Below are 11186 nucleotides of genomic sequence, written 5' to 3' on the forward strand. Positions count from 1 at the left end.
GACCAGAAGAAGGGCATGTGTGCCTGAAGCTTGTTCCTTTATTTTACTACTTGTTTCTCTTCCCCTAAATTGGATGAAATTGATAGGATTTGTCTGCAACAGTGCCTTGCCTGATCATCAAACTACTGCTAGAGAAAGTAACTGGTGCATAAAGTAAAAAAGTTATGGTAGCGTGGACTGAGGTGCCATTTAAAAGATGTGAAAATTCAAATCAAAAACTGTTACATTTGGGAATGTGACAGCAGGATGGCTGGTTTTGTGAAGGATGTGGTCTGTCTAATTCTCTTGCGTTGCTGCCTGCGTAATAAAATAGCCACCAGTTTGGAGCAGAGTTTTGGCAAGGCAGCTGGGTCTGTTCCTTGGCCTGTAGAGATAACCTGTGCAGTTCAAGAAGACTTTACCCTTCCTATATTTAATGTATGAATGGATACTGCTATTGGGATTTAATATTTCATTTTTATTTCCTCATTATAGCTTTGTAAAATGCTTACGCTGTAACAGATACAGTATTTGCACAGCATGTTACACACTGTGCTTAGCACAAACTCTTGAGAAGGGTATAGTGCATGTGCCCTCCACAGGTAACTTTTGCTTGCAGCAGAGACAGAAAAAGCAATTTCTAACTCCAGATGTTTCTTCCTTAGTTTTTGCTGCCTTTGCTAAATGTATTTCAAAATATGGACAGAAACCTTGCATCCCAATATCCTGTGCTAAATATAAATGACCTGCCCAACTAACCTGAACAGCAACTAACCTGAATACAACATCCCTACTACAGTGTTAAGTTCATTTAAAACAAACAAAAAAAGTTAAAGAAATGTAGTGTTGTGTCTGGGCAGGCAAATGAAAGTGATGTACAGGGATTGATTGTGCCTGTGATCTTTTCCTTTCACCGTACATGTGAACACCCTCTGCCATGGTTTAAGCCCAGCCGGTAACGCAGAACCACGCAGCTGCTCGCTCACTCCCCACCTTCTTCCTCCTCCAGCTCCCGGAGGGATGGGGAGGAGAATCAAAAGAATGTAACTCCCACGGGTTGAGATAAGCGCAGTCCAGTAACTAAGGTATAATACAAAACCACTACTGCTACCACCAATGATAATAATGATTAGTGAAATAACAAGGGGAGAGGATACAATTGCTCACCACCCGCCGACTGATACCCAGCCCGACCCCAGCAGTGGTCTGGGCCTCCTGGGTGACTCCCCCCAGTTTATATACTGGGCATGACGTGCTGTGGTATGGAATACCCCTTTGGCTAGTTTGGGTCAGGTGTCCTGTCTCTGCTTCCAGCTTCCCATGTCCCTCCTCACTGGCAGAGCATAAGACTAAAAGTCCTTGATTGGAGTTAAGATTACTTAGCAACAACTAAACATCGGTGTTATCAGCACTGTTCTCAGACTAAAGTCAAAAACACAGCACTGCACCAGCTGCTAAGAAGGAGAAAAATAACTCTTACAGCTCAACCCAGGACACCCTCATTAAAATCAGAGTGGTTTTATGTGGTTAACATTTGGATAACTGACATCTTAATATCCTGTGCATCACAAATTACAATATTAAGTAAACAGAAGTAATGCTTTATTGTTGTTCAGAATAGCAGGTAACAGGCTACTTAACTGGTTTAGTTGACAAACAACCCTCTATGCAGTACCTGAAACTGTCTCAAACTGTAGAGCTGGGGTCCACAGACAGCTCTGTGAAATGCAATTTCACATTCTTTTTTAAGCAATTCGTGCATTCCTGCAGCTGCATGTGAACAGGCCAGTAGAAGCCAAGCAGGCTTTCCCTGTAACGGGAAAAAGCCAGTAACTCCTGCAAGCCCCTGTGGATTTGGCATGTAAAGTTCAGATATGTGGCACTGCGGCAAATGTTTAAGAAATAGTAAATTGAAACAGTCTGTCCAGCTAATTACACGAGCCTGGTTCTGTGTTGGTGAAAATAAATAGGACATCAGGTGCAGCTAATGAAAAGTTTCCCAGGAGCCTTGCAAGCTGCTTTTTCTAAATAAAATCCAGGAAGAGTTTAGAGGGAAAGCATCTGTAGGAAGTTGTGTTCCTGAGATTTCACCTCCACTTTCCAGTGAAAGTAATGGCTTATTGGTTTTTACTTGTTTATTGAGAGGGGCAGTTCTGTGATTTTTTTGGCTCTATCTGTCCCCCTCTGAGATGGAGCAAGGTGGAGGCAAACTTGCTTTTCTTCTAAGACTCTGACAGAGAAATGCAGATGCTTGGCATTATCTTCAGATCAGCAAACTGAGAAGAACTGGTGGATGTTTAACATCTTACTGTGTTCATCTATGTGCTGCCAGCTGCCCATTGCTGGAAACAGGAGGTTCTCATGAACACTAGGTCTGCAGAATATGACTCGCTTTAGGTTTTGATAATTTCTAGTTAATGTGGAGGCTAGAATAGTGAAGGTACAAAGATGTCTTCTTTCAAAGGAAGGATGTAGGTGGGAATTACAGCCTTCAAGCACCACCTAATTAGGACATAACAAACTAAAGTACTACACTGCAGTAGTGAAAACTACACCTATCATTTGCAAGATTAATGGCATGTTAATTTAAATGGTTGCTTTGTTGTCCTTTCAGCATCATTTGAACTGTGGAAATACTTCGTTTTGCTTTAAGTAAAAGCAAAAAGCAAATATATTAAAAGGTTAAGGGAAAGAAGTATTCCTGTCATGGGAGCAAAGAGTGACCAATATCCCAACTTAATTTGAAGCACCATGAATTGCTGTAAGAAAGAACATATTATTTTGTTTAGAAAAGACTTCCAAAATCCAAGGTGCTTACATAGACTTTCCTAAGAGAGAATGTTTTTCACGTGTTGAGTACAACCTTCTGTTGGTGCCAGCCACTTTGTAAGTGTGCTATAAATGCTGCCCAGCAGATCTGAAAATCACAGTCTAGCCTTCCTGGAACTCACACTTGAAAATGCGTCCCTTTTTAAAGAAAAAATAAACTTATTTGAAGGCTTGGCAGTATCTGTCTGTGACAGGATAAAGCTGCTTTCCTATCACTGTACAGTGTCCTGATCTAGTTTTACTGTGTCTGAAAAAGGTGTCTGAAAAATCTGTATTTAATAATGGTCAAATTAGAAAAGCTCCTTGTTTGTAAAATTGTGTATTGGGAAAATAAGAAGACTTCACTAAAAGCAGAGGTACCACAAGAGGGTGCCATTACTTTGATTTTCACAGCTATCACACTGTCACAGCTCGGACGAGTCACTTGGTCAGAAGACGTACTTAGCCTCCGAAATTGGAGGGTGTTAAGAATCAGCCAGACATGCCTGTCTCTTGCACTTAGCTTTGCCTCTGAGTCTTTAGTTTGCATCTTGGCTCTCAGAATGAACAGGCTCGGAATTGAGAACAAGTGTTTTGTCTAATACGCTACTCTATGTATGGCAGGGGACTGAAACTGGTGACTGCCTGGTATTCCCTCTCCAGGTCACAACCAACCAGGAAAAGACCACTTGTATGTGCGTGCGTGCGTGCATGTGTGTGTTAATGTCTGTGTCCCCCAAATCTATATCTAAGAATGCCCGTTTTCAATCAGATAATTCCTGTTTATTGCACTGATGTAGGGACTGTAGTTTGTCTAGTAAACCACAAAGGCCTTACTACTCATACATAATGAGAACCAAGGCATTTTTCAACCAGTTATTCAGGTAAAAATTACACCAAAGATGCTCTGAAACATGAGCTTTGCTTTCAAAGGAGTTCATCCATCATCCTAGAAATAACGAATAAATTGTATGACACACTAAAAACAATCCATCTGCAGCAGCACATAAGGGTGACTCCAGATGTGGCTCGAATCTTTCTTACAGAAATCCTCTGCAGCTTTCATTAAGTTAAGCTAAAAAGACGCCTGCTGTGTAACACGTCATAAAAAACTTGTTAAAAATACATTGGCAATAAAAAAGGATTTTAATCCTATATTTTGTGAGTTATGTATCTGACTGGATATTTGGAATTTTCTGATCGCAAAAAAGGTGAGAACAGTGTCTATTAGAAACAGTTTAATCTTAGCTTTAAAGCAGTTGTATGAACATCTGTCCGTAAGTATACATTGGACTGAACATGGGCTGAGGTGGAAAATTAAAGCATACCAGAAAAGGGAAGTGAAGGAGAAGGTCCAACTGTGCTGGACTAAGTTAGCTGTTCTAAAAGAAGGAAATGTCTATCAGTCTTGTATTCAGTATCTTAGATCACTGGCTGACTCTCTTCACTGCGCTTCATCAATGGGTATGCTTTGTACATGAAACATGCAAGTTCAGACCCAGTATGATGCCCCTTACTCTTTTATTTCTAAAGCTTCCCATACAATTATATTTTGTGTATCGCCTCACCACCACCTTTTGCCTTTTCCACATGTTTTTTCAGCTTGGTGTTCAATGCATACAGTAAGAGTTCTCAAAAGCTCTCATGAAGTCACTGGTGCCCAGGTGAGGTTAGCAAGGACACAAACACAGAAGCTACTGTTTGTCAAAAATCTGGCAGTGAGACAAAGGTAGTGTCAGGCACGGAACTTCATCATGCATGTTCCTGCCTCTTAGACTTGTAGAAAAATTAATACGTTATTTCTAACAAAACTGTGAATTATTTCCTCACTTACTAGCAGATGTGCCCATCTCCCTGTTTGACAGAGTAAAAATTAAAATGAAAATAAATTATTGTGTGTGACCCTTGGCAGGACTTTTGAAAGTAGGCTCTTCCTCAAATGGGAGTTTTAACTTCACACAGTGAAGGGTTTACAGTTGAGTTTTTTAAAATTTCATCTTACATGTCTTTTTTGGAGCTGTGATAAACAGTAGTAAATCAATTCTTAATGCTGCAATCCACTCAAGTATCAGGAAAAATTAGTTGTTTTGATTTAATAATCAATTTAATAATTAAAATTCTGTTTCATACCCTTAACGGAATTTCTGTACATGTAATTTAGAAAACTACTTCAGAAAAGCCTCACCCTGAAAAAATGGCATGCTCAATCTCCAGCACCATTTCAGGGAGAGATTTTTCTAGGCTGACAGTGATAAAGTTTTCTGGTGTGCAAGGAGGCTCCAAAGTATCAAACTGAGACTTGAGAAGTTCAGGTGGCATAAAATGTCCTCTCCTTTTCTCCAGGCGGCCAGCAATGACGTCTGCAGGCCCGTCCAAATGAACAAAGAGGATCTGCAGTGCTGGGTTTTCTTTTGGTTGCTCTGGGTGGTTGCTTTCAATTGCAGATGCTCCACTAACCAATACATGCCTATACATCTTCTTCAGTGCAGAACAGGCCAGAACTGCATCTTGTCTAGAGGAGTGTTCTCTATCAAAAAGAAAAAAAAAAATAAATACATCCACATGTGGTACAACAAAATGGCTCATTAGTTCTGCTGAACAAGGGAGACATGCCCTGCATCCTCGCAGAGGACAGCCTTGGGAGTAGTAGCATTTTTTTAATGTAACTTTTGTCAGGATACTGAAACCAAATTTCCAATGTAGGTGAAGATGTGATTTGAAAGTTAGGTCAGGGTAGCCAGCCCCCGGTAAAATCTCAGTGACACCTTCTTTATTAGCCACTGTTCTTTCCTAAATTAAATAAAATTGTAGCAGAAGGACATGTCATGATAATTTCCTTAATTGCTGAGAACCAGCAGCAACAGAGTATCACTACATGCTCCAATCCATTTTCTATAAAATTACCACTATAACATGTCTGAAGGGTAAATGGCTGCTAAACAGCAAGAGCTCTGTTCTTAAACACACACGCATATGAACTTCCAATATCTGTTTTCAGATTTAACCTGTTCTCAGATTTAACTGTAATGTTGTATTTTATGTTTCCTGTAACCATACTCATTGACAGCCCTGCATATATGCCCACTTCAAGTTAAAGAAGGGATTGGATGTAGGTAAATTAATGCCTTGCATATGCATTTTTTTACTGGCAAGGTTTCTTAAAATAAAGCAAGTATTAAACCATGGGTGTGTCTGTTCCACTGAAAAGCAAATCCAGAATTAGTTGTCTCTAAGAGTGAAAAGTGACTGAAATGCCTGTCTAACAAAATACATTCTGTAATCAAATTAAAACCTGGTATAAACCTATTTAAAAATCATGTTATGTTCATCATATTTTGGTTCACAAGGAAATAAGAATTTGTAATACCTACTATTACCACCTAGGTAAGCCAATGCCAGCCTCAGCTACTTAGAAGCACCTGTAATTAAACACTGGCATTACGTTCTTTTAAAGTATACTTGATCTTGCAAAGTTTCTGAAGCCGGGCAGTGGCCTTGGGCTAGCAGGTAACATAAAGCAATGGATCCAGCATAACAATCCAGACAATTTCTCATTGAATTAACCCATGCTCCAATGCAGTACGCTCACCTGATGTGCACAAGCCACTGTGGAAAGCCAAGCTGAGCAGCCTCTGGCCACCCAGCCTTTCCTCATTCAGCACATGCTCCAGTCAGTTCATCATCTACATGGCCCTTTGTTGGATGCTCTCCAGTATGCCTGTATCTCTATTGTAATGGGGACCCCAGAACCAGATACAGCACTCCAGGTGTGGCCTCACCACTGCTGAGGAGAGGGGAAGTTTCACCTCTGGTGACCTGCTGGCAATACTTTGCATAATGCAGCCGAGGACAACACTGGCCTGCCTTGCCAAAAGAGCACACTGCTGGCTCATGTTCAACTTGGATGGCCACCATGGTGCCCCCAGGTCCTTTTCTGCAAATTGGCTTTCCAGCTGGGTGCCCTCCAGTGTCGGTACTGGTGTGCAGGGGCACGACTTTGCACTTCTTCAACTGCATGAGGCTCCTGCCAGCCCAGATGTACAGCCTGTCAAAGGTCCCTCTGGATCAGCCACTCCTCCCAGTTTGATGTCATCTGCAAACTTGCTGAGGGAATGCTCTGCCCCATCATCCCAATTATTAATGAAGATGTTAAACAGGATTGGACCCCGTAATGACCCCTGGGATACACTGCTAGCGACTGGCCCCCAGCTCGACTTTGTGCCACTGATCACCACCCTCTGGGCTTGACTGTTCAGTCAGTCTTCAATCCACCTCACTGCCTACTCATCCAGTTCTTACTTCCATCAGCTTCTCTATGAGGATGCTATGACAGATGGTGTCAAGCAAATCTGACACTGTATCTTACTCAAACTAAGAATAGTTTACAAAATTTTACCCTACTGGCATTGCTGGTGTATTCTGAGATTAAGTCCTTTGTAAGTATCTAATGTCAGGCTTATTACTGAACTGGATCCTTGAAATTATTTTTCACAGACAGTGGAAAAAACACTATCATTGGCAACAATTTTTCCAACACTATTATTCAGGGATTATCTCACCCTCAGCAACTACTAAAACATCTTAGATTACTGAAAATAGAATGGCTTTACTACCTGCAGAATGTGTTTACAGTACTACATACATTTCTGCTTTGGAACGCAATCGGGAAAAATACTTTTGGTACTTTTTTTGTCTGTAGCCCAAAGCCCTTAAAGCTAGATGTTCTCTTACCTCCTTAGTATATCATGCAATGCCCAAAGCCACGGAATCCTGTCCTAGAAAGAAAACAAATTAGTTCAAAGTTATTTATGAAATTGATTTGCAACAATTGCTTCTCATACCTAGAGCATCTGACTAGAGACAAACATTAGCCTAAAACTTATGGCAAGTTAAATTTTGTTTCTCTTTTCTTCCTAATGTAGATTTGCTGCCACTGTCTAAAGGCCAATGAGAAGTGCTAGGCATATTACCAATAAGATGTTTTTAGTGGAACAGTACTTTTTATATTACAGATGCCTACAAGTATCTGACGGAAGTAATATGTATTTATGTATAGCATGCAGCTTGTAAGCCTTTGAAGGACAGTCAACTTTTCTCTTGCTTCTATTATACAACTGAAATGTACAGCCTAAATTGTTCTTTTTCCTTATAATGCTTTGGATCAAAGTTCAGGTTTTCAGGAACAGAGAGATCTAAATTTACCTACCTGCAACAACTTATCGTTTTTATGTCAGCAGCAAATGACAAATAAATGTAATCATAGCCACAATTTCGCAACACTTTTGCTCAGAAGTTATGCAAACACAATGTGAGTGATTGATCAGCTTCTCATTATAATCTTGCTTGAATTTTAAGCTCCTACAAACTTTTGTGATACCTACTGAGCACTAAACAACTGCTCCCATTTCATCTTTCAATGCTGTTACTGCTGGGTGAGCACAAGCGGTAACATGGACAAATGAATGCAACAATTTTTTGTTTTGTCATTACAGAATAACTCTCCACTAGCATTCAAGGCGGCCCTCACAATTTTGCATCTCTGGTGTTTTGGAAGAGATGCTTCTTTCTTGCTGGGCACCATACACCCATGGGTTAGTCATTCAACTGTGTAATGCTGGTTTAGACAAGATACTGGCTTATACGTACTTCCAACCACTAGGGAAAGATTTTTTAACAAGAATCAAGAGTGGTTTTTCATCCTATAGAGAGTGCTCTGAAGAACTTCCTAACTCAGCTTTATGTTTCCTGAGATTTCCCAAGAAAAGTTCAAGAGGTGTCATAACTTTTCTGATTTAACTCAGTCTCTCAATTTCTAAGTATTGCAAAACTAAACCTGACCATTTTTCACGTCTTTAGGATAAACAACAGGCTGAAGGGAAGGAAGCACATGTCAAGTAGCACAATACAAAACAGAAGTCTGTTGAGTAATCACTGCAGTAACTGAAATTGATGACATGTACTTCAGTAGAGACATTTGTCTGTCTTCATTTATTTAACTCAAGAAAGCAGTATGTAACCTGAAGGTGCAATTCCGCATATTGATATAGAGGGAGAGATTTCTGACAAATCCAAAATCAGAAGCAAACTTCTTGTGAGCTACCAAGCACACCTCGATAAGCTACCTTTTGATGCAGAATCCTTTGTAACTCAAGAAGCCTCCCTCTCTTACCAGCTGCAGACCTATGAACTCAGCCTGTGCTTACAGTCCACTTAGCCTACACAAGCCCAACCTACTTTAACATGAGGCCTGAGGTTGCAAAGGTAAACGTGCTGATGACTGTTCTTTCAGGGTTTGTACATGGTACCTCATCATTTAGTGGTATCCCTTCTGCCATCTTCTTTTTATTCTCTGGAGAATGATAATCGTCTGCATCATAGAATTTCCACCCCAGCTAAGAATAAGTAAATAAACAAACAGAAATAGGGGTCATTCAGGCAAGCCAGGTGAGCTAACAAGGACCCCAGGATTTACTAAGACGACGCCTAAGAAGTTACAGGCCTGTTACACCATAGCGTGAATCACCATTTATGTCATGGTGATCAGCAAAAGTGACAACCTCAGCCCCGCAGCACCGCCACCTGCCGGCCCGGTCAGCCCAGCCTTCGGCCGCGTCCCACCGCCCAGCCGAGCCGAGCCGGGCCGAACTGAGCCGTGAGGGGGATAGGGATAGGCGTGCATGTGCGTGTGTGTGTGTTCCCTCCAAGCGACGCCGACAAAGGCGCACACCGGCGGCGTGGCGCGGCCGTACCTTCGCTGCCAGCCGCGACCCAACCGTGGTCCTGCAGGGAAGCACAAAGACTCGGTCAGCGGCCCCTCGGGCCAGGGGCCGAAACCTCGGCACGCACGGGCTCCAGCACCCTCCGGCAAGACCAGGCCGAAGCCCCGGCACCGCCCCGCCCCGCCGCCCGCCGGGTACCTACTTCCCCGCGCCGCTCACGCCCATCACCACCACCAGCACCATGGCGAGCCCGGCCGCCCCGCCCCTCATTGGGCCGCCCCGCTCCGCTCCCGCGGAAGGCGGCAGCTGCGGGGAGGCCCGTTCCGGGGCACCGCCTCCTGCCGCGGCGGCGCTGCTCCGCATGGCTCTGGCAGGTTCTGCTACCCGTCTCCGCGAGCCGGCTGCACGCCTGTGCCCGCGGACTTGTATCCCGCTGTCGCTCCTTGTGCTGAGGTTCCCCGGCCTTCCGCGCTCCCCCTGCCCGCTCTGCCTGCAGCTTTTCTGCCCAACCTGGCGCTTCTTTCCCAGTGCTCCCCAGCGCCGTGCTCAGTTTGCAGCCTCGGCAACACACACCCTCTAACAGAAATAGCAACCTCTGCCTTGCGTGTTAAACAGTGCCTTGGAGACTGTTTTACCCTCTGCCTTTAAAATGTGATTAATCCGTTAGCCGTGCCGCGGTTTTCCGTTTCAGTATTTTTAAGGATTAATCAGGTCATATTGCTGAATTGTGGAACTGCTATTAGACGCCTAGTATCCCACTGTCAGCACGCAGGTGTACCTGACCCAGCACCTTCCCTGCTGTGTAAGGATGGGACGCGGTGGTCCCCGCGCAGGGGAGCGGGTTTTAGAGTGCCCTTGGGGAGCTGCTCCACCCGGTGGCCTCAGGGGAGCGCGGTGTGTGCCCTGCCTTCCTCTCGGGCGCAGAAAAGGCTTCTGCTCTTCACAGTCCTTCGTTTGGAAATATAAACAAGAAAATTCGCGGCTTTCCCGTTGTGTGTTTTGATTGTTTTCAGCCTCCTCTCTTAAATATCATCTTTGAGGACCACATCGTATCCCAGGTGGAGAAATTGCTACCTACAGCTGCTGCTGTAAACAGGACTGCAGCACGGTAGTAGCTGTGAATAACAGAAGTCCCTGTGCATTCAAAAGACTCGAGTGACAGTTTCTTCATGGGAAAGGTTGCAGTCTAAATAAAGAATATGGATGACAAGAATGCGCAAATGGAGTAATGTGGGGGTTTTTTTGGTTTTCCTTTTTGCAAGTGTCGTAGTAGGTCTGTAGGAGGGAAAAACACTCGAGAGAGAGGCAGGGAGTTAGGCACACCTGCTGAGCGTGGGATGTCCCAGACCTGAAGCTCACATTCCTGACTGACGGCCCGTGCATGCACAGTGAGTTACATCCTGTAGACGCTGTGTTTGCTTCTCTTGCACAGGCCACATATGCCGCACATGAGTGGCAAAGTCGCTTTGCCCATGCATGGTGGGCATGGCAGGGACATACAGACTTTGGCAGATTGGTATTAACTGGCACTTCAGCTAAACAACAGAATGTCTGGAAATTCCACTCCAAGGCCTATATATCCTACTTACACGCAATTTGCAGGTGGAAAAAGAGGTAACAGTCAATTGAACTCAGACATTTCATATCCCACCAGAGAGAAGGGCTTAGCGGGTCCTTCAG

The 11186-nt window shown here is 43.5% G+C and overlaps 1 protein-coding gene across 2 annotated transcripts; it reads right to left on the reverse strand.

Moving 5' to 3' along the window:
- Positions 1-1564: 1564 nt before the first annotated feature.
- On the reverse strand, positions 1565-10142 carry IDNK (IDNK gluconokinase). 2 transcript variants are annotated; one of them, XM_030471034.2, is made up of 5 exons: positions 9709-10142; positions 9537-9567; positions 9093-9179; positions 7519-7562; positions 1565-5314 (listed from the first exon to the last, which is right to left on the reverse strand). In XM_030471034.2, exons 1-5 carry the CDS (start codon positions 9867-9869, stop codon positions 4969-4971), a joined length of 669 nt encoding a protein of 222 aa, XP_030326894.1. In that variant the 5' UTR covers positions 9870-10142; the 3' UTR covers positions 1565-4968. The 2 variants fall into 2 exon arrangements, with proteins under 2 accessions (XP_030326894.1, XP_030326895.1); XM_030471035.1 differs by lacking the exon at positions 9093-9179 and having other exon boundaries at positions 9709-9874.
- Between the last annotated feature and the right edge of the window lie 1044 nt (positions 10143-11186).

The sequence above is a fragment of the Strigops habroptila genome, chromosome Z, assembly GCF_004027225.2.
Source record: "Strigops habroptila isolate Jane chromosome Z, bStrHab1.2.pri, whole genome shotgun sequence".
Classification (NCBI taxonomy): domain Eukaryota; kingdom Metazoa; phylum Chordata; class Aves; order Psittaciformes; family Psittacidae; genus Strigops; species Strigops habroptila.